Source organism: Lutra lutra, chromosome 4, assembly GCF_902655055.1.
Source record: "Lutra lutra chromosome 4, mLutLut1.2, whole genome shotgun sequence".
NCBI classification, from domain to species: Eukaryota; Metazoa; Chordata; class Mammalia; order Carnivora; family Mustelidae; genus Lutra; species Lutra lutra.
The window spans coordinates 170,515,350-170,540,076 of record NC_062281.1 but is presented as its reverse complement, the minus strand read 5'-3'; the positions used below and the strand labels follow the sequence as shown (position 1 = coordinate 170,540,076).

The window sequence follows — 24,727 nt, the reverse complement described above, 5'->3', positions numbered from 1 at the left end:
TGGTGACTGTATTCACTGCCAAAGACATTCACAAGCATCTTAACTTAGAGCATACCCACTTCACAGTGAACCTACCCTAACCTATCTTGAGATTGATCACAGACCTGGAGACCTAGAGATTTTCTGGAAGCCTGAAAAAATACAAACAAAAACAAACCTTACACGTAGACTTGGAGAATAAATAAAAGTACTTTATTTATTAAGTACTTTCATGCTGTTTCCGCTGCTATAGATATGTGCACCTGAGTGCCAGGCCTCACTTTCTAGCTACCTTTTTTTTTTTTTTTGGTAAGATGATACACACACACACACACACACACACACAAATATATATATAGTACATATATATTTATTTATTTGAGAGATTGAGAGAGAGCACAAGTAGGCAGAGTGGCAGGCAGAGGGAGGGGAAGAAGCAGGCTCTCCGCTAAGCAGGAAGCCCGCCACAGGACTTGATCCTAGGACCATGGAATCATGACCTGAGCTGAAGGCAGCTGCTTAACCGACTGAGCCACCCAGGTGCCCCTCCAGCTTTTTCATCAGTTCCATTCTATCTCATGATCAGCATTCCCGGTGAGAATCTGCCAATTATTCTAGCGAAATGGAATCCTTTACAAAGTAATCCTTGTTCTGTCATGATATAATCTAGTCTTTGGCTGTTACCATTATTCTAATTATTTAGAGAGCAAGTCTAGGTAATGAAACAAAGTTATGAGGTCCCCAAGGCAAGAACTGTATCTTCTATGTCAAGGCACCCTTCACAATATAGGCTGGGACTGAATATTAAACACAGTTTTGAACTAACGTAAACATCCAGATGACCAATAAATGAATCCAAATATTTAGATCAGACACTCTCTGCCCAACAGCCTAGCAAACACCAAAATGCTTAGTTTTAAAGTTATATCTAATTGATAGACAAAGAAAAAATTTAAATGCACCACTCTGGTAACACGAAATGAATTTTAGCTTCTAAAACAAGGTACCACCAAAATTTTGCTTCTTTGGGGAGTCGGCAATGCTAGACAAATGACAAATGTGCTATCTTTTCCTCCCTTTAAAAAAATACACAATGGAGTGCCTGGGTGGCTCAGTCTGCTAAGCATCTGACTTTTGATTTCAGCTCAGGTAATGATCCCAGGGTCTTGGTATCGAGCCCAGTGTGCCCAGTGTCGGGCTCCCTGCTCAGCGGGAAGTCCACTTGTTCTTCTCTCTCTGCCCCTCCCCCTGCTTGTGCTCTCTTTCTCAAATATATAAATAAAATATTTATAAAAAAATCTATGAGAGGAGCCTGGGTGGCTCAGATGGTTAAGTGTCTGACTCTTGATTTCAGCTCAGGTCATGATCTCAGGAGCCTACTTAAGATTCACTCTCCCTCTTCTCCTCCCCCTGCCCCTAATACATGACATAAGGTTATTTTAAAGTGGAAAGCTTTAAGTCATTTTGAGATTTCTTCATCTATACAACAGGGATAATAACAGTAAATGTAAAGTGTCCAATGCAAATGCCTGTTAGACAGTAAAAATACAGATTAGTTATTATAACCATAATCACCACTATGACGGGTACTTTTAGGATATGACTGTATTATTAACAGATCTGACTAGATAAATAATATCGAGATGTCCCACTAAGAACCAATAAAATCACCCCCGTTTTTGGTTGTAAAAAGGGATAAAATTTAAGTCAGGGAAATTAGCCAATAAGCACATCTCCCGTGCACTTCTTCCTGGGATTGAAATGGACTTCCTAATACCTGTGCCCAGTGGAACTGCGCTTGGTTCCACTTTGTGTATTTGGGCGTGAGACGGCACACACATACAAACTTTCCTCAAGTTAGGTAGAGCATTTCCCCCCTTCCAACTCTTACACACACAACTCCTTGTATATTCCCTCTCTCATGAAAAAGAAACACTGTAGTGATTAAGAAGAGTGTGAAATTCCATAAATTTTACAGCTAAAGAGAACAGTTGTGATAAATACACTGAAACAACAAAATCAGCTACGAGAGTCTGGGCGGTGACAAGCAGCGGTGTGACATCTGGCGGAAGCCAAAGTCACAGCAAGGGGGAGAGAGGTGGGCGTGAGGAAGCATCCTGCCGAGCGTGGACACAGAAAAAGAGAGGAATTGACAGTCTTCCTTTGGAGCCAGGCCAGCCTTTGCCACCTCTAATTGAATAGGACGACGTCGCTGGGAGTGAGGTGTTCTGGAGGTGCAGTTGCTTTTGCCTGTGCTGTACCTTGGAACATTAAGCAGTGCATGAAGCATACTCCCATTCCCGGGGTAATGGAAGGAGATGCGGAACCACCAATAGGACAAAGGAGTTTGTCTAGCGATACAGGGTTTTAATAAACTCGCTTCTAAATGCACTAAACAGAGACAGGGCTTGGAAGGGCAGTGTGTGCTATTTCTTTCACCCCAGCTGACTGTCAAAGCTTCCTAAAATCTCACCTTTGGCACCAAGAGTATTTCACAAAAATGCAGTTTACAGAATTAGAAGAAAGCTCAACTAGTTTGTGCAACACCCCTTTTACAAATGTGGGGACTCAATCAAAAAAGGGACAATGATGTGCCCTAAGCCGCGCAGCTAATTAGTGTCAGGACCAGAATTTAGGTTTCTGATTCCGAGTCTTGTGTGCTTTTCTAGGAAACCATGCTGCCTCCACAAAATGGAAATCAGTGTGAAAATATGATTCCGTATGTAAATGTCAGTTTCACACTCAAATATTTCAGGATATACTATTTTGCATACCAGTATCTATTGTTCTCTATTTCATGCATCACATCTTACATGACCAATAATATTTTAAGTTTTAAAACGGCAGATTTAATGTCCGACCACATGACTCCCCCAAAGTGTCTAAAACTCTATAAAACATGTAGTAAGTACTTAATAAATACCTGTGATGATGAGCAGATACCAATACCATAACTGCTTTGCCAATGCCCAATTTTATAAATTCATTAATACACAAAATGGATTAGTTATCATTTCCTTATACTGATACTCTGACCTCTGAATCAGGAGCTTGTTTCCAATAATCAAAAGAATTCACTAGATACTAGATACCTGCTTTGCATGGGTTTGATGACCTAATTTTAAAATTTCAATGTCAGGGCACTTGGGTGGCTCAGCTGGTTGAGTGTCTGACTTGATTTCAGCTCCAGTCATGGTCTCAGAGTCCCCACATCAGGCTGCGTGCTCAATGGGGAGTCTGCTTGAGATTTCTTCTCTCTTCCTCTGCCCCCTATTCCCCACATCATGCTTGTGCTCTCGCTCTCTAATAAATAAATAAATTTAAAATTTCAATGTCAATTTTACCATTTTAATGAAAGGACTTTGTATCTATATTAGAATTGCAAGGTTCACTATATCGAACACTTAAAAAAATCTCAGAGACTTCAGCAACTTCCAACTAAGCCACTGACTAAGCCAGCCAGGCGCCCCTTTATTTTAAATTCGACAGATGTTACTTAGCATTTACTGTGGGTGCTGGTGAATATGGGAACATGTATACCTAGTGAATTAGGTGACTTTGTCAGGAAGCAGAAGAACTGGGATGATACTGTCATTGGCTTCCTAAAGAAAATGAACTTCACGGGGCGCCTGGGTGGCTCAGTGGGTTAAGCCGCTGCCTTCGGCTCAGATCATGATCCCAGGTCCTGGGTTCGAGCCCCACATCGGGCTTTCTGCTCAGCAGGGAGCCTGCTTCCTCCTCTCTCTCTGCCTGCCTCTCTGCCTACTTGTGATTTCTCTCTGTCAAATAAATAAAATCTTAAAAAAAAAAAAAAAAAGAAAGAAAATGAACTTCACTATGTAAACCGAAGAGGAGCCAGTGAAAACCACTCCTATTCCCCTGCTGAGCCAAGCCTTTTCCACATCATAGGATACTACAGAAGCAGTAGGGATGGAAGGGGAGAAATGGAATATGAGATCTATTTGGAACATAGAATTGACAGGAATTAATAACTAGTAGAATAGAAGATGAGAAAGAAAGAGGAGTTAAGGTTCTCAATAAAGGAAAAGATGGTAGAGCAAGTGTAAAAAACTCAATTTGGATCCCATGAGCTGTCGAGAGGCAGCTGGAAAGAGAAAAGAGTTTACAACCCAAATTAGGAGCCTGAATGAAGAGCCAGCCAGTTAGGAGGTTTCATTTCTACAAACACTCATTCTTGTACATGTGGAAGACAGTGAAAAGTTCACATGTGTAAGAAAGATAGTGAACAATTACAAAAGGACACTGGCAGAGCTATCCCTAGGTTGCCATGAGACCACAAAGGAACTGAGGGTGACATGTGTGTGTGTTTGTGGGGGGCGGAGTAGTATAGAGAAAGTTTCCCCGGAAAATGCTGAACTGAGTCTTAAATGGCAATTAAAAGTCAACCAGTTGGAGACGTAAAAGTACATTCAGGCATGAATGACTAGTAAAGTGGCCTGGTCAGCAAAAACAGAGAGACGAGAAAGAACACACAGCAGGCTGGGGAGTGCGAGTGACTGGGCATGAAGTGGAGAAAGCCAGGGTGACAAGGGTGAGGCAGGTCAGCAGTGGAAGGTGACAGATGAAACAGAGGATGATCTTGAAGACTGTGCACTGACTTCTAAGTTTAAGACAGACATTCTGGGGAGCGGAGAAGAAACTGGACTTTCTTTATGATCACAAGCTGGGACCAGCTCTGTTACCCACTGTTTCTACTTACAGGGTAAAAAAAAGGAAGTATGAAGTTGGAAGTTGGAAAGAGTTTCTTCCTAATCCTCTAACTGAAAAAACTAAGAGTTTAAACCAATCTGAGCTTCACAACCAGGAAGTTAGATTAAAATGACCGCCTGATTTGCCTTTTCTCCTGTTTGGGATACATTCATCTTTGTAGTGCTAAAAAACAAACTGGCCCATGTTTATAGATTCTCACACTAACTTGAGAAATAGAGAAACAAGGAAACCTTTGATTTTTAGAGGCCCAAGACAAAATAAAAGCATTACCCTGAAAATGAGAGTGTCTAACCAAGATTTTTCTTTTTCTTTTCTCCCCCATAGGTCTATTTGGCGTACCTGTTTGATGCTGGTGGATGTGAAATCATCATAATGCAAGAACTGTCCTCACTTTCCTTTATAATGATGAGCTCATGTCAAATGTTTCGTTTAACACACTGGCAACATTCTTACAATGGCTGAGTTCTCTAAGTTCAGCAATCTCTAAATTACTGCAATTACCACCATTTTAAAAATTAAAAGCAAACATCTTTTAAATTATTTGAATAAACTATGATTTTAGATGCTGTAAGTCAGAAGATAGGGATGCATTTTTGTGAGAAAAGCAACGATGACCCAAGATCAACTGCAGCTTTGTCATTTTTCATTTGTTACTTGAGACAGTCATTTGGCCCTGGAGGAGCAAGTGCCCCGTCAAATATGGGGATGGTATTGCCTGCCTGCCAGCTGTGAGGAATAGAGTGCTATTCTATGTTAACGTTTCTGAAAGAAGGCCTAGTAAGTAGTAGGGGCCCAATAAATGTCAACTGAATCTGAATTTTAGGAGCAAAAAAACTGAATATTGTGCATATTTCAATTTTTAGCAAAATTAGGTTTTAAAGTTCTCCTTCAATAATTCCAAAATTTCTGTAAATTTTACTTCTCTAATGCCATCACTAACCTCAAGTTTAAAGAGTTCTCCCATTAAAGTTGTAATCTTACCGTAATTAGAAGTTTAGAAATTTAATGAGTTGAAATGCAGCATGGCACAGATGCCTTATTATACCAACTAGTTAACATAGTATTTGTTTTCTACATTAATTTTACTTGCTAATCAAAAATACTGCTTTCTCCCAAATAACATCAAAATAAAATTGCTGATGGTGCAATGGTAAAACCAACACCACCATTGTCTGCAACAAGGCCACTTGAATTTTTTTCATGAGCTAGCAGTTTCCAGGGAAAATTCAAGATTCTATATACCTTTAAGTCAGTTCTCAAAAATTTAAGTGCAGAAGCCATGCTTTGTACACTACAAGGCAAATATCAGGTTGTACATACTAAGCATGCCCATGAATATCTATGGATATTGAACATCAGAGCTGATTCACCTTCCTGGAGTTAATAAATAAGTCTGCTGGGAAAGACTATTTAGGACCATATATGATTGTGTATGTTTCTGGATGGCCACAGCAACCGCAAGTGTTCAGGACCCCTTCTATTAGAACACAGTTCTCCCCATTAACAGCCTAGGCTCAACACAATTTATTCTTACCTCTTCAATTGGCAGGGAAGCTTCTCATTGGTCTCCCTGCTTCTCTTTTCTTTCCCCAAACACTTCACCAAAAAGGAGCAAATGGTCTAGCCAAATCTCATCTGATCATGCTAACCCCCTCCTAGTCAACAAGCTTCCAGAGAGCAACACTGCTTTAGCATAAAGCTTTTTCATCAAAGTCTTCATAACATGGACTACCTCTCTAGTTTCAATCTCTTCCATTCCCCTAAAAATCTCAGCCATATTTAACAAACTATTTAGATTGTGGATTTTACATATGTAGGATACATAGTAAAAACTATATAGAGATATGTATTTATATTTGTTTTTTCAATCAGTAGAGCCCTGGTTAACCCAACTGGTTAAAACAGCTAAAAAACTAGGAGTAGGAGGCTCAGAGAACTATTTGCCCCCACTCCAAACATCATTAGAAAACCCCTATGCCTGACTTAACACACTCTCACACACCTCTTTGGCCTGTGCTTCTGGTTTTCCTTTTTGCTTCACCTTTGCTTTAATGACAGCGGGTCCTTTAAGGCTCAGGTTAGGTTCTGTTCCCAGAGCACCTCCCTATCTCTGTATGGCCAATGTGCCACCTGTCACGCTGCAGTGCAATTTCTCCATCTAAAGGCGCTCACTGAGCTCTACACTTGTTTCTCCAGGCCCAAGGACAATGCAAGCTATAGATTTACTGAATAAATGCTATCAGCACCTGCAGAACTTCCCACCCATAAAAAACTGCACACATTAGGAGGCATCAGAAAGGCAATGCAGAGTTTGGCAGGTTACTTCAATTTGTAAAGACTCAGAGATCATTAGTTCCTCTCCCTGCCTTTTTTCTTTCCAAACTAATTAATCCTATTTGCTCTATGGTCTACACTCAAAAGCAATGGTAAATCTGAACTTATTTTCTTCAACTTATCAAAAAATGTGTTATGCTTTCTTGCCCTTTTACCCTTTTCATTTGCTTAAACTTTTTTTGTGAAGTAACATATACATATAAAGGTGCATAAAATATACACACACAGGTTAATGAATAAGATGAGTATATACATGTTAACTACTTTCTAGGTTAAGAAATACTACAGTGAACTCCTTCCCTCTTCAAAAGCTTCCCACTGTCCTGGGTGCCTGGGTAGCTCAGTCAGTTAAGTGTCTGCCTTTAAGACCCAGGTCATGATCTCAGGGTCCTAGGATTGAGCCCCATGTGGGAGGGAGTCTGCTTCTCTTTCTGCCTCTATCCCTCCTCCTGCATGTGCTCTCTCTCAAATAGCTAAACAAAATCTTAAAGAACAAACAAACAAAAACTTCCCATTGTCCTTTGCTTTAGATAACTAGAATACAGGAAAACCCCATGGAATTATTGGGACCAGCCACTGAATTCATATGCCTGCATGATCCTGGGTTAGGCCAAAAAAAAAGAAGAGAGAGAGACATCAAGTTGAATCACATATTGTATACCTGAAACGAATTTAATACTGTATGTTAACTATACTGGAATTAAAATTTAAGAAATAAAAATAAAGGCATTAGCAACTGCAGGTGGCTAGGAGACATGGGAAGAGGCAGAGTATTTGCATATTTTTATCTGTGAGTATGTCTGAGAGAATGCCCACACAAGCCAGGGTTAAAGCAATCCTAAAAGGCAGGGTAAACCTGTACTTCTGATGGTAAACATTTTCAAAATAAAAGCATGTTTTTACTAAGCAGACACAGTACTCTGCTGCTCCAAGCTTTTTTAGTAGGAAATAGCATAATTTTCAGGACACGAGTTTCAAAACAGTATGAATTTAGACCAATTACCTTCAACCCCATTGTGGGTAGGAAAGATGCTTTAAGTGAAAAGTTGGCATTATGGGGTTGCACAATCCCAGCTACCCAATAAGCTCATTCCATTCAACCAGAACAGGGGTTCTCTCTGCTCACAGCAGGCATCCAACAGGGTAGCACATATATGCTCTCTGAGTGAGAAAGCAACACCTTCTCACATACAACCCCCTGGAGAGAGATGGGGAAGGGGAGGGAGGAGGACTTTACACCTGCAAACTCCTAACTCTATCAGCACTAAGGCTGGGAAAAACAGCACATATTTAAAAAAAAAAAAAAAAAAAAGGATTCCTGATGAAGCCAGTAACTTTCAAAGAAGGATCTTCTTAAACCATTTTTTCCTTAGAAGATGAGTAAGTATAATGATTCAACATTCAAGTCTTTGTCTTCTTAATGGACTTAGTCAAGCCCTAATGACTGTGTAAACAAACTGTGTTAAAGGGCCGCTGTCAGAATTCTTATTCTTCTTGGGAGGAAAACACTGTAAGCACCAAGTGTTATCATATTAATTAAGGCATCTCAACTTGAAGGCATATCTGTGGCTGGGCCCTTGGATAATCAAAATGACCACTAAAAATAGAACAGCACTATCTCCAATGGGGCAGACATGAGCCACCCCCAATCCTAAGAGACTCCTGTGAGATGTGACCTGAGATGCACATGTGTTTTGCAGTACCACTAAATATCCATCTAAATGCAGTCATATGTTTTCAGTTTTTACTGTATGTCCTACTCAGGCTAGGAAACCAAATAATTAAAGAATATACAACTCTGGGCCCATCTAGTTAGCTGACTAGTTGACTGAGGTCTGGTGGGAAAGAAGAGTTCTCCAGGTCTAAAAGAGCTGCTGCTTGCACTGAAATTCCATGAGTTTCATGATGAAAATCTTGATTTTTTTTTTTTTTCTTCAATTTCCTCATCACCAAAAGTAAGCCAGCTCTGTCTGTCAAGATGCCCAGGCTGTGTGGCAGTGGTGTCAAAGGCTGCCATTTGCTCGAAGGCACTGCCATCTGTGGCAGCAAAACATTTTGTCTCCGGAAAATAAACACATCTGCCTTTGCCAGTGTCCTCCCACTGTGCCGCCCATCTGGAGCAGGTAAGCTGGAAGGCAAGCCTGGGCATGGGTGAGACGGGAGTGAGCAGGGGAGACAAGGCCTCAAGGGAGATGGCACATGGAGGAAGAAGGCAGTGCTGTGTCATGTCACATCCTGCTAACCACATTCGCCAAAAAGCATGTGAAATTACCCTTGTTAGTGATATTTTAATCATATGTAACAAATGGTTGGTCGTGTTTAGAGGACAAGACCTGCAAAGTCAAGGTTTCACCAGGGCCATCTGCTCACCATGTCACATGACCTCACTGATAACAATAAACAGATGATATCTTTGTGCCAGCCAAGAGGACAGTAACTCTACTAGTCAGATTAGAGGCTCAAAGCAACCAAGATTCTTCTAGGACAAGACCACATATCCACGCCTACTATAAGCCAGACGAAATACACTCAAAGTCAGGCCAGGGTGTTGGAATAAGTCACGGTCACTTCCAAAAATGACTAATACCTGAAATTCTTTCCAACACATTCTTTACCTTTCAAGTCTGGTCATGGTCTTGACATCACATCTTTAACTTATACTATCTGAGGGCTAGAAGAAACCATAAAAATTATCCAAACAAATTCTCTCTTTCTCCCAGGGTTTTCAACTACCTCACAAGAGAGATGGTGCTAAAACTTCCCAAAGCAGGGCCCTTTCAGTTCCACCTACTGGTTTCCGAACTCCGGCCGAAAAGGGACCATGAAGCTGCTTTTCTCAAATAAAATCCTACAGGGAACCCCAACAGATAAAACAGAACAGAAGCAGAGCTAAAGTTTCACCACAGTGGTCTTCCTTGGTGACTTTCCTGAGGCAGCTTCATGGAACAGAGTTTGAAAACCACCACGCCAGCCTGGCTGATAATTTTTCCAACTCGTGATTTCCATTTTTTAGGTGCTAAGCAATAGCAAGTATAGCGCTATAAAAAGATAAATTACCAAAGGCTCACCAACTACTTGGCAGAAAAGGTTCTATGAGAACACTTTGGCCAATGAGTAGCAGCAGTAAAGCCCTGAAGATTACATACCATGGAGGGACGCATTCTACTCTAAGCCTTGCCATGCCACAGTCCCTAAGGATATCAGATTTAGCTGGCTCATACCTTGGTCTCTGCATACGTGAAGTGAAGATCTGGGTGGATAATAACAGATAATTTTAGGGCGTTCAAATACTATGCCAAATATGCCACCTAATTCATTTCAAGCAAGAAACAGACCCTTTACTTATCACTCTCTCTTCTATAGCCCATTAATCAAATCATAAGGAGACTCGAAATAAGCATCGTGCAAACTATGCCTATAAGCCATTAAAAAATTTTCCAAAATAATCCTATTAAAAATCCAAATAGCATGTTCTTAATGATGAAGTCATTATTAAATACTTGCTATTTTCAGGGAGGTATCATTCACTCATTCAAATATATTTTATTAAGTCAATGGCTAATTCTCAGTTCTTGTAATTCGCCACATTTGATCACTCCTTCCTTCATAACAGATGAAGAAAGTGAGGCTTAGCAAACATAAGTGATTTAGTGAAGATCACAGAAACTAGAATATATGAGAGAACAGATTAGAACGCTGATATATGTGACTCCAAAACCCATGCTCAAAGAAGCCTCATAAATAATCAAAAAACGGGGAGACAAACCCATAGCAAAAAGCCTAATAAGCCCTTTTCCTGCTCCCTGGGGTATAATAAGGGGGAGCTCAACTTAAATGTACACATGCATTTAAGTAAACACTAGAACGAAGGCTTTGATTTTTTTCTCCCATTCTGTGTTTTTTTTCCATCTCTTCCTGCTGATTTCATCTTTAATTTCATAGTACATGGCAAAGCAACATCAATTCATTAAAAATATTTTAATAAAGGGTGCCTGGCTGGCTAAGTCAATTAAGCACCTGACTTTGGCTCAGGTCATGATTCCCAGGGTCCTGGGACTGAACCCTGCCATACTTCCAGCTCAGTGGGGAGTCTGCATCTCCCTTTCCTTCTGCCCTTCCCCCAGACTTGTGCTCTCTCTCTCTCTAATAAATAAATAAAATCTTTTAAAAAATATTTTAATAAAATTCCCTTCCAATATATAAATGTACAATAACATTTTCAGCGGTATCTGTGGACCAACTGGGTGACATTTATTCAGCAAATACATATATGTTTTTAAGGTTGTATTTACTTATTTGAGAGAAACAGTGAGAGGGAGAGCACAAGCAGTGGGAGCTGCAGAGAAAGAGGGGGAAGCAGGCTCCCCACTGAGCAGGGAGCCCGATGTGGGGCTTGATTCCAGGATCCTGAGATCAGGACCTGAGTCAAAGGCAGATGCTTAACTGACTGAGCCACGCAGGCGCCTCGATTCAGCAAATATTTACTGAACACCTACAATGGGCACATATTTATATCTTATCTATATAATCCTACATGGAGATCTTTAAAAAGATTTTATTACTTGAGAGAGAGAGAACGCATGTACATGCATGCACTGGAGCTGGGGGAGGGGCAAAGGGAGAGAAGAGAGAGAACCCCAAGTAGACTCCATGCTGAGCATGGAGCTGGACGCAGGCCTGGCCCTCACGACCCCAACATCACAACCTGAGCCAAAATCAAGAGGCAGACACTCAGCAGACTGAGCCACCCGGGTGCCCTCTTATTTGGAGATCTAAACACTTGAACAGAACTGGAAATTTTATAATTCCCCAAACGCACAAACATACTTGTATATTAGTCCAGTCACTAATTAAGGAGACCGTATGAAAGAGTATGGTACTGGAATTTAGAATTTTACCTCAGACTTTGACGGGCTATACACGTGTCTTTGGTATACTCAAGACACGAAACAGAAATATTTAACCTCTTTATTAGTAACCAGTCTAAAGTAGGCTTGTAAGTAAAATGGGGATAACATTCATCTTATGATGCCATAGTAAGCATTAAATCAGGTCACATATATAACTATCTAGAACAGCACTGTCCAAGAGAACCTCCTATAATGATGAGGATGTTCTGTAATGTCCAGCATGGTAGCTATTAGCCACATGGGGCTACTGAGCACTCGGAAAGTGGCTACTATGACTGAGGAACCAAATGTTTGTATAGAAACAAAAGTTTATTTTTCATTCAAAGTCCAAGAGACTCTCACCTAGGAGCCAAATTTTAAATTCTATTTAAGTTTAATTATTTTAAATTTTAATTGCCACTTATGACTAGTGGTTACCATACTGGACTGTGTCGATCTAGAACAAAGCCTTGCACATAATAAATGATCAATGTTGCTTTACTTCCACCTTCCCTATTCATATCAATACTTTTTTATATCCTCTTTACCAGCAAAGAAGTTCAACTAAACTTGCACAACAAAGAATCTCCATAAAAAACCAACCAATAGCTATTAAATTGCTTCTTCAACCAAGCAGCAATGGCAGCACAGAAACAAGTGACTGATTGGTCATATGTGCCACACACTATGTTAACAGCTTTGTATGACCACTTCATGTAGTTTATAATAATTTTGTAAAGTAGGTGCTATTATCTTATAAGTAGAGAAATTAAGCTTAGAATCTGTCCAAAGACACATAGCTAGTAAGTTCGTGAGAAAGAGATTTAAACTCAGGCAGGCTAGGGGGCATGCAGGTGGCTCAGTTAAGCATTCAATTCTTGGTTAAGCATCTGACTCCTGACTTGGGCTTAAGTCATGATCTCGGGAGTCATGAGACTGAGCCCCACATCCACTCTGTGCTCACCAAGGAATCTGCTGTCCTTCTCCCTCCCCATCTGCTCATCCCCCTGCTTTCTCTCTCTCAAACAAATAAATATCTTAAAAAAAAAAAACAAACAAACAACCTCAGGCAGTCTAAATCCAGAGACAGTGCTTAACCACAATGCTAAACGTGCTTGCATCTTAAAGAACTAATTTACAATAAATTTATTATATATTCTGCAATAAGTGAATGTCCTCCCCACCGAACACCACCCCCAACGACACACACGTACATACACACACGCCAAATTAGGTATCAGACAATTTGAGCTATAGACACAAAGTTATACATGGGAACTGGATGACCCAAAATAAGTCTCATGTGCCACCTGGTGTGACTGCATAAATGAACCAAATCTAGTGACTTCACACTTATTAGAAAGACTGAAAAAATATCATCACCTTTCTCCCCAGAATAAAATGACTAAAATATCAACTCATATTTTAGAGCTAACAATCTAAGTTGATAGAAGGGTAGGAGAGCAAAAGGTTAGGGTGAGAACCATAGGCAGATGTAGTCAGTATTTACTAAAGCCCTATGTCACTGTCTACAAGGGGTATTTATTTGTTAAGACATCAAACATTTCTGCTAGGAGATTAACCAGATCCACTGCATTTACATGAAGCACACTGCCTGCTACTCTTATCTCAATTCTAAAAGGAGCTTAACTTACTTCATGTCTGCTATATTTATGACAAAGTCTTTATTGTGCCCAAAGCTGGAATTCTTATTCCAGTTCTGCCTGACAAGTCAAAGGAAGATTTTACACAGCAAGCCACAGCATATTCTTTACCAAACACCACAGGAATTTCTGAGAGGCAGGAAAGGCCTTATCTGACCCATTTTCCTCTCTCACAGAGCAGTGAACAAGAAAAGGCCACTGACCTTTTACCCAGATCAAAACAATATAGGTAAATCTATCTCCTTCTCACCAAAATATCTTTAGCTTCCCTTCAAACCTCATGATCCTTATATTGCATAAGCCCCTGGGTCAAAGGTAGCACTGAGAAAACGAGGTTCTATTTATTGAGACATTCTGATGTAACTTTAAAAAAAAAAAAAACAAAACAAAAAAAAAACCCTCTACTTTAGATTTCTGTCATAGTTCAGCTTAAGCAAGTGCAGATGAAACTAAAACCATAGTAAAAATATGAACAGCACTGATGTTCTAGAAACACTACTGAAAAATCAAGGAGCTGACATAAGGCAGAACAGTCAAGTAATTACGGCACCATTAGTGTAACTTTGTCTGACCTGCTATGTGACCTGGAGCTAGTCCTTTTCCCACTTTATGCCACTCATTCCGAATCAGTGATAGAGAGTTAACTACTATATATCTCAGTGGAATAGTGAGTAGATTAAATTATTAAGCAAAATGCTTTGGGCAAAAGTCATATGAATGTTAAATATTATGATTTACAAGCATTCATTTTCCTAGCACTCCTGTGGGGTTAGGAAGTTATCTCGATTTCATAGATGAGTAAACAGGCACAGGGGGTAAGGTCACATGGTAAGGCTCCATTTACTTAGTTCCTGTGGGAAGGGAGTAACACACACCTTTAGCAATCATAAGAACTTTCTTGGCACATCCTCCACAATCTTTAATACATTCAATGCTTAACTTAATGTTGCCATTTTTTAACATGCTGTCCGAGGAACAAAAACAGCTCTAAGATAGCAACAAGGCCTAAGTAAGTGAAGATGAATAAATCTGTGTGCTTTGGCAAGAGTAATCACAGAAAGACACATAATCTTAAAATGAAATTGTGGGCGCCTGGGTGGCTCAGTCAGTTAAGCTTCTGCCTTTGGGACAGGTCATGGTGCTGTGGTTGTGGGATCAAGTCTCAAATCCAGCTCCCTGCTCAGCAGGGAGTCTGCTTCCCCCTCTACCCACCTGCCCCCTGTTTGTGATCTCTCTCTCTCTCAAATAAATAAGTAAAATCTTAAAAGAAAAAAAAGATGAAACTTGCATTGTTATTTTTTTTTAAAGATTTTATTTTATTTATTTGACAAAGAGAGATCACAAGTAGGCAGAGAGTCAGGCAAAGAGAGAGGGGGAAGCAAGCTCCCCACTGAGCAGAGAGCCCGATGCGGGACTCCATCCCAGGACCCTGAGATTGTGACCTGAGCCGAAGACAGAGGCTTAACCCACTGAGCCACCCAGGTGCCCCTGCATTGTTATTTTCAAAGTTTCACCTCCACTACCACATAAGAACCTTCAGCCACTGGAATTAAAGAACATAATTTGCTATGAAAACTTTAAAAAAATGTTAAAGGCTTTCATAGGCCTTCATATTGGTGTGCCCAATCCAAATTCTCTGGGAGTGTATTTGCCCTTCGGGCTTTAATTAGCAACTATGCAGAAAAAGAAAACAAGTCCATAGAGTCTGAAGAATGAACAAGTACCAAGAAGAATGGCTTAGGAAGTCCAAAAAAGGGCAAAAATGCTTCCCATGTATAGTAAGATACAGAAGCACAGAAGATTTTTCTGCTTTCATGTAAGGCTGCTTGATGTATTGCTCACCCGACTCCGAAGACAATCTGCCAGGTTTCGGCGTGTGAAATTAGCTGCTGCTGTGGGAGACAATTCATAACCTGGTACAAGAGACAAACAATCATACTTAAAAGTGAAGCAGCAGGAATAACAGCACCCCAAATCATTCCACTACTCCTGTTTTCACATCCTTCCACTCTCTGTACGCCCAGAGTCAGACTGGTTTCCTCTACAGAAGGAAGGGAGTACAAATGCATAGGTATTGGGGAAAAAAAAAAGAGGTTTCAAGATGCTGATTTTTAAAGTTGATTTAAAAAGAATATTGGGGGGGGGGGGCGCCTGGGCGGCTCAAAGACCCGCAACTGAGCAGACCCATGCATAAACTACAACTTTGGAAAGACAGCACATGTTAAGTTATCATCAAACACCAGTGCTACAGCAGGTAAGATCTGGTGTATATGCTGCAGAAGCAAGCACAGCAGGTAAGATTTAGATTAAAATTCTAACAATTACTTATTGAACAGCAGCTATGTTTCAGGGTCTGTGCCAGGTGATTTCACAGTTTATTAAACTTCATCCTCACAACCAGTCTATTAGTGCATATTAAATTATAATGCAAGCAACTGTGAACAAGTAGGAATACTTTTCAATTCTCCACCTAATCCCCTAAACACCACTAAGGATTTGACAGTCATCTTAAAGGCAGAAAGGTCTGATGCCTATTTACATATAGATTTTTTCCCTCCTTTCCCTTATTTTAGCTCAGTTCTTGACCTTTAATATGCATAAGAATTGCAGTATAGGGTAATATAAACAAAACTACTCTTGACAGGTAATTTAAAAGATTTTATTTATGTTTTTTAAAAAAGATTTCATTTATTTCTTTGACAGAGAAAGACACAATGAGAGAGGGAACACAAGCAGGGGAGAGGGATAGGGAGAAGCAGGCCTTCGGCTGAGCAGGGAGCCTGATGCAGGTCTTGATCCCAGGACCCGGGGCTCATGATCTGAGCTGAAGGCAGATGCTTAATGACTGAGCCACCCAGGCGCCCCAATTTAAAAGATTTTAAAGGCCATTTTAACCACACATAATTTTTGTTTTGTGCACTGACTTTAAACCCTAACATCTACGCAATAAGCAACCCTCTCAACTCTTGTTTACTCTCCCTCCCTCTCCTAGGACAGGACAGTGACATATTGCTGTAGCTAATTGAGAAATATACTTGAGAAACAATACTGGCATCCCTCACCTGCCATGTAGGCATGAAGTAGAGAACCACTAAAAAATAACTCTTGAAATATTCTCAACTTGCTTAAACTTGAGTGCTACGTCCTTTAGGTGTTTTTCATCTTTGAATTCCCTATGGTAATAGCCAGAGTCCTTAAGATAGAGCAGGCCTTCAAAAGTATTCATGGAATTAAATGCATGATGCTAAATTTGCTGCCTAAAATCTATATAAATGGGTCATATCTAGCCATTTTATACAATTATATTCAAATTAAGTTCTTTCACAGTCCCACATTGTATCAGTGCTGTGCATAAGTGTATTAAACTGTGAAGTAAGTAACTGAAGTAATGTCCCGTCTGCTAAGGTGTCACTATAAACTTCCCTGGATCATAAAGCTAGTGGCTAATATTATGTTAGTGAGGCTTTCTCTAATGAGGAAATCCTAGTGAGGAATCCTCTAATAAGGATGACAGCTTATTAGCCCCAGAGGGAACTCACAAAAATCCTAATTATCTTCCTAGACAACAATCTACCAGAAAGGCAAGGCAGAACTCTTCTATTACATTAAATCTCCTCCACAACTACACAGAGCATTAAGTTTACAAACACTTTACATGTTATTCATTAATATTATTATTATCCCATTTTAGATGTAAGGAAAATAAAGACTCAAAGAAGCTAAGTGACTTGTCACATTAAAAAAAAAAATAGTAAAACCAAGTTTAACTGAGGTCTTTTAGTTCTGAGGTTCAGATATACTTTAGTCAAATGACATCCTCTGAAATATCTAACACTTAAAAGCCTGATACTACCATGTTCATCTCCAAGGTGGACCTCAAGTATCAGTGTTGTAATGGTTCTTTTCTCAGCTCTGGGATTTTTGCAGAAAATTTTTAAGATCAGGAGGGTCTAAATAATGTTTTAAAAGTAGGAAGATTCAAGCAAAAATATGACCACACTGGTCTGCTCATGTGTAGAATTGCCAGTAGAGAGTCAACTTTTTAATTTCAGATTTAAAGACAACAAGCTACATTCCAAAAACATAGTTACATTCCAAGTATTACCCACCATTTCGCATCTTATAAAGTTGCACATTTTTCTGAATATATTCTGCAAACTGTACAGTGTCTCCAGCCTCTCCAACACATAGGAGTAAGATTTTTTCACTCATCTTAAACATCTTGTCATGATCTGCTCAAAGAAAAAAAAAATAATGTTAAAAATTACCTCATCAGAAATTTACTGCTATTACACAGGCAACCACAAACAAGTTTATCAGTCACTATATTGAAAAATTTTACTAATCACTGTTTTTAGAAGACTTTAATGGGCAACTGTATTAATTATTCTCTTTCACTTTCCATGTTAAACCCATTGGCCTATTTTATTAAGGTCAGTCTCAGTTGGAGAATATATTTGAAAGCTGAAAACTGAAAATACAGTTAAATACATTTGAAGGCCCCTGAAATGCAAAAACTGAACTTTCAAAGACTGAAGGAATCAAGCCAATGGCCATTATCTTTAGGTTCATGATTTCAAAGCCCTGAAATGTCTTTACATATACAAATTTTATTTTATTTATACACACACAAAAGCATACATGAAGAACCAGTGCTACACTGAAAATTAAGGAGTCATCTCGAGAAAGAACAAAAAAATCAACTGAGAATATAAATTACCTTAAAAAGTAAATTAACACCATTTCCAAAGCGACGAGAAAATTATAATGCCAGAGCAAAAATTCTAATGAATATTTTAACACTATGCTATTTAAAAATACCTCAAAAATCCCAATAGTCTAATCTTATCTAGTTGAACCAGACTCATTCAGATTACATAGATAAATAAATATTCAGATAGCAGTTAGTGCCTAAGGAAGAAAACTCCAAATTCAGTCTGTAGCTTCAGAAAAAGCCTAAATCTCCCTATCTCACTCTCACTTTCACTTTTCATTTTTCAAATAGTGCTAAATAATCTTCCCTGGGAGACATGTTTCCTGTCTGAAAGCGTCTGAAATGTCAAAATCCCTTAATAGGATTTAGAGAACAATATGCTACAGTCAAATATTCTACAAATGTTCGAAAGTTGTAGAACCACAATGTGGCTTCTTAGACTTGGGGGATAAAACCACACAAATTGTATCTGCAGAGAGTATCAAACTGCCTTGCAATTCCTGAACAAACACACTTTTATGTGTTGTAGGCTACAGATTTAAAGACTGTTAGTTTGCAAACATGGTCATAAAAGAAAAAAATTCAGGGCACCTGCATGGCACAGTCAGTTAAGCAGCTGCCTTCGGTTCAGGACAGAGTCCTGGATCAGCTCCACGCTCAGCAGGGAGTCTGCTTCTCCTTCTGCCCCCACATCCCAAAAGATTATAAAATAAACTGCATAAAAATAAATAAAATCTTTTTAAAAAATTCACGTATGGATATATTATCCATATATTATATTGGATATATATATAATATACATATTATATATATATATTATATATATATAATATATAATATATATATTCACTTATGGATATATTATCTATGCAAAGAAAAAGGACCAGAAAAGTATTAGATGCCACTGGCATCTAAGTTCTTGCCAGTGGCAAGAGTATGGACAATTTTCATTTCTTTCTTTTTATTAGCATTTCCTAAAATGCCCTGTATCATTTCTGTAAGAACATATTACTTAATAAGCTTGCATTCTTTTTTTTTTTAAAGGATTTTATTTATTTATATGACAGATAGAGAGAAGAACACAAGTAGGCAGAGCAACAGGCAGAGCGAGAGGGAGAAGCAGGCTCTCTGCTGAGCAGGGAGCCCAACGTGGGGCTCAATCCCAGGACCCTGGGATCATGGCCTGAGCCGAAGGCAGCTGCCTAATCGACTGAGCCACCCAGGTGCCCCTATTATTTTCATAATGAGAAAAAAAGCTGGGTTTTTTTTTCTGTTTTTTAAAAGATTTTATTTATTTATTTGAGAGAGAGGAAAAGCACAGATAGAGAGGAAGAGGGAGAAGCAAACTCCCCACTTAGCAAAGAGCCCAACTCGGGGCTTGATCCCAGGACTCTGAGATCACAACCTGAGCCGAAGGCAGACACTTAACTAATTGAGCCACCCAGGCGCCCCCAAAAAAGTTGTTTTTATTTTGGAAAGAAGAAGCTTGTTTATAAAGAATTAATGTCACATTAAGAAAAAAATGCTAAAATTCTAGGCAGTAAACTGTTCAATTTTGAAATGAATTCAATACAAGGCCAAAAGTGTGTTTTAAACATTTATTGTGTGTCCAGTGAGTGGTAAAAGGGAGGTGTTATAAATGCTAATGGCTCTCCAAGGAAACAGCCTGCATAACACTAGGGAATTTCTGATCCTTGACAAAGAACTTAAAAAATCCACACAGATGAAACAAACGGAAAACAAATTGAACATCAGCATACAATACTGTGAAAGGCCAACTATACTAGAACCCATCAGTCTTTAGTTATTTTTATTTTTTTAAAGTAGGCTCTGCAACGAAGGTGAGGCTTGAACTCACAACCCCAAGATCAAGAGTTGCATGCTCTAATAACTGATCCAGATACCCCATTAGACCTATATTATAACCTGGACTCAGCACTCTGAACTTGGGCTCTAGTTTCCAAGTGTATAAAATGGTTATACTATCACTTACCCTACCTGGTACACAGGGAAAACTATACATGAACAATATCACATATTCAGTATTAGTCAGTGTAGCTCAGATTACACATGGTATATGAATTCAGAAAAAAAAAAAAAAAGCATTCTGTGTGGGTTTAAGTGCTCTGAATAATGTATATTTTTCAATGACTTTATTTTTATTTAGTTGACAGCAAGAGAGAGTACAAGCAGGGGGAGGGGCAGAGGGTGGGAGAAGCAGATTCCCTGCTAAATAGGGAGCCTGACGTGGGACTCAATCCCAGGACTCCAGGATCATGACCTGAGCTGAAAGTAGATGCTTAACTCACTGAGCAACCCAGCACCTTGCTCTGAGAAATGTAAAAGCAATTCTATACAGACCAAGAGACAAGAGACATGAATTGTAGCATATAATCAAACTGAAGATGTGGGGCACTTTCATAAGCAAGCAATCTCTGGGAAATATCTTCTCTATATCAAAATATCTTACAAAAGTGACAAACCAAAAAAAATTATTGGAATTATCATTCTTATTTTATACTTGGAGAAAATAAATCCCAAAAGGCTATCCATTTTCAGCATTCTGCTTACCCTACCTAAATTCCTTCATGAAATGAAAGGTAGGAAAAGTCCTCATAGAATTTCAAAGCTCCTATCATAAAACATTTTTTTTTAAGATTTTATTTACTTTCGGGACGCCTGGGTGGCTCAGTTGGTTAAGCAGCTGCCATCGGCTCAGGTCAGCGTCCTGGGATCGAGTCCCACATCGGGCTCCTTGCTTGGCAGCGAGCCTGCTTCTCCCTCTGCCTTTGCCTGCCACTCTGTCTGCCTGTGCTCACTCTCGCTTCTCTCTCTATGACAAATAAATAAATAAAATCTTAAAAAAAAAAAAAAAAAAGATTTTATTTACTTTAGGGTGCCTGGGTGGCTCAGTGGGTTAAGCCGCTGCCTTCGGCTCAGGTCATGATCTCAGGGTCCTGGGATCGAGTCCCACATCGGGCTCTCTGCTCAGCAGGGAGCCTGCTTCCCTCTCTCTCTCTCTCTGCCTGCCTCTCTACTTGTGATCTCTCTCTGTAAAATAAATAAATAAAATCTTAAAAAAAAAAAAAAGATTTTATTTACTTTATTTGACAGACAGAGATTACAAGTAGGCAGAGAGGCAGGCAGAGAGAGAAAGGAGGAAGCAGGCTCCCTGCTGAACAGAGAGTCCGATGCGGGGCTAGATCCCAGGACCCTGGGATCACGACCTGAGCCGAAGGCAGAGGCTTTAACCCACTGAGCCACCCAGGTGCCCCTATCATAAAACATTTTATACCAGAAAAGACTACAGGGAAAATTAGATTTGAGTGCAATTATTTCCAACCCATTTTTCAAGAACTAACTCAAATTCATCTTTCTTCCATACAACAGTGATGTTTCTTTTCTCTGAATACCCTTAGGCTTTACTCCTGAAATCATTATTTTAAAAACTAATACTGACTAGTGATACTTCTTTTATCATACAAAATCATCTTGTAGTACTTATTTCCTTGTTTTCTTAATGTCTTATAGCCCTGTGTGGGTTATACAGAGTATCTGTAAAGGTATTGATTTGGTTATTGTTCTACCCAGACACTACTTCCTCCTAAAATCACCTGTATATCAAAGGTCTTAGTATTCAAAATAATTTGCCCTCAAAACAAACTGACTCCTTTGGAAAGCATGATTTACAAATAAAACTTCTAGGGGCACCTAGGTGGCTCAGATGGTTGTGTCTGCTTTCTGCTCAGGTCATGATCCCAGGGTCCTGGGAGCCAGCCCCATATCGGGCTCCCTGCTTAGCAGGGGGTGTGCTTCTCCCTCTCCCTCTGCTCCCCTGCTCCTACACTCACTTGCTCTATCTCAAATAAAAAAATTAAATTAAATTTAAAAAGGAAGAAGAAGAATGAAAGAACAGAATTCAAGCAGAGTCCCTCAGTGTTCTTTCCATCTCCCCAAGTGATGATAGCCTGACAATCAGATGCCTGTTGCTTATAAAAGCAGTGATGGACACATACTTCATAAAATTCCAGATTTAGTAGTTTTCTTTTCCTTAAACCAAAGATGAACTATACCTGCCTTCTCAAAGCCTTCCCTAATCTCTACAACTAGAAAGAATCAATCTCTTCTTCCTCTACATTACCCGAGAAGTTTTTTTTTTTATATGTAGCATAATTTTAAAGCTTGTACTATAATTATTTGTACACATATCTGAGTCCGTTATTAAACTGTAACTTCCTTTCAGATACAGGCCACATCTTATTCTTCTTGCATCCCTTCAGAACCTAGCACTGGTAGTGGGCAACACAGGTGTCAAAACACATGTATATTTGTCAAATAAACATGAAGTCATCTGAGCCAAAGCATTAATACTTTTTCAACAGTAGCATGTCTGTGATCAATCAAGAAAACACACTCTTAGATTCCACAGATCAACAAGCAAAATCTTTAAAAAATTATTAAGTACTGACTATGGGGAGACAGTACAGTATAGCAGTTATGGGCAAAGGATCAGAGTCAAATTGCATAGGTTTGAACCTGGGTTCTGCCTCCTGTGGTCTTAGGCAAGTTTCTTAACCCTAGGCCTCAGAACTAACATCTGTAAAATGGCAATATGATAGTGATCTTAAAAGGTAAATGAAATAATGTAAATCACTTAAAATAGCACCTGCTTAAGTCCTTAGTATTATGACTACTATTTGTCACTGCATTAAGCATTTGCACTAAACTGTTTTACTCCATACTCACAACAAGCTTGTGAGGTTGGTATTAATAACCTCACTTGACAGATGAGCAAATCTGGCCACCGTGAAAAAACTTGTACAAAGTCACAAAGAAAGTAAGTCATAAGACTCCAATCTGCGAATTCCACTACTACTTAAATACAAGGAAAACTCGGCAGCCAGTGCCCCGGAAAACTGGAAAAGGAGGATAAGAGCTGACAAAGGGGAAGATACAGGTAGCGGAAGGGAAATGCCAAGTTTCTAGTCCCACAGTCTCAGTCTTCCCAGGATCCCATCTTACACCGCCAGCAAACTTACCTCATTAGCAGCGACAACAGAAAAACTTAAAAGATTCGGGGATCTAGGGAGCTTGGTGCCCGGCAGGCGCTTAAACACTTAAAAACTGAATTCCCACAAGCACCTTGCGCCCAGCAAGCATTTAGCGAAGGCCGGAGCAGGGCACTACCTCGGAGACCTAGGAGGAGCGACTGCCAAGGCCCTAAGCTAGTCTGCCCGGCTCCTCCTTCTATAAAACATACAAAGGCAGAGCAAGACACGCGGGGTTCCTAGACCTCCCTGGTGCTCACCGAACTCCCCCCCACCCCCCATCCCGAACTCCCTCCGACTGCCCTTACACGCAGGCCTCGCCGGGCCTCCCTTGCTTCCTCTCACCGTCCTTCATCTGGACAATACTGCTAGCGGCCACCTGGTCGGAGGCGACAAGGACATAATCGGGGCCCTGGATGCCGATGAGGTACTCCATAGCGGCGGGAAGCCGAAAGGACAGTGTGGGACTCTCCGGCTTCTCGGCCTCACCGGTGAGACAGCACCGTCGAGCGAAGATTTCGTGCGACACAGGCCGCGCGACCGCCCGGGCCACCGGCGCTTTCGGATGACGCACAATTGTCGCGAGAGGTTGGAAAGGGGGCGAGGCTTTGGGCGTCAGGATTCTTAACGCTCGCGTTTTGGCCTGTCGGCTTTCTTGTAAATCCGCTCTACAGGCTGCTTTTCTTAGGTAACGCCCAGTTTCTTTACTTATGAGTTAAGTTCAAAACTCGCGTTGAGTTAAAATCACACACTGCAAATAAAGTGCCGACCACGTGTGGGTGCCAAAAAGGCGTGCGGACGTTCCTAAATGATTGTTTCCCTTCGCTCGGTAAAACAAATCGAGAAACTCCCTTGAAAGCCAGATTACAGAAAAATAAACTTGACGGGAGCCCTCATTACATGCTTCACAAAAATAAAACATGGTTGCGTTAAAGATCTAAGCATGAAGACATTATAAAAGATCTTTACAGATGTCCCAATTTCAAATTATATGCAGTTACTTCCGGTAACAGCGACTTGGAAGGGAGGACTCTCACTTACTTTATACACATCTGTATTGTTTGAATGTTCTACAATGCTCATGTATTACTCATTTCTTATAAATAGGAACACGCTTGGCCATCTCTTTATATCTTGCAGCCATTCTGGGAAAATCTGAAATATTCCATGATTAGTTCCTGACATTCACAATTTTGTCTTCATGCCAGCCTTACTAGCTTCCTGAGAAATGGCAAAACAGTTGCAATTCTATTTCCAACACAACTCTGCAATTCATTTGCTCCTGCAGAAATCTGTAGTCCTCACTCCCTTCAGAATGTTTCTAACAGCTCTCTGCCTGTAAAGGAATATAGAGCCTGAAGAGTTAGG

General features: G+C 40.0%; 1 protein-coding gene across 1 annotated transcript in view; it reads right to left on the bottom strand.

Moving 5' to 3' along the window:
- PSMB2 (proteasome 20S subunit beta 2) overlaps positions 1 to 23,901 on the bottom strand; it is a 32,707-nt gene extending 8,806 nt beyond the window's left edge. Inside the window, exons 1-3 of the mRNA XM_047727598.1 lie at positions 23,705 to 23,901; positions 17,707 to 17,829; positions 15,440 to 15,510 (exon numbers count right to left, since the gene is read on the bottom strand). Coding sequence (XP_047583554.1) covers positions 15,440 to 15,510; positions 17,707 to 17,829; positions 23,705 to 23,795 — 285 coding nt within the window. The 5' untranslated portion in view covers positions 23,796 to 23,901. The remainder of the gene's footprint in view (positions 1 to 15,439; positions 15,511 to 17,706; positions 17,830 to 23,704) is intronic.
- Positions 23,902 to 24,727: the final 826 nt, after the last annotated feature.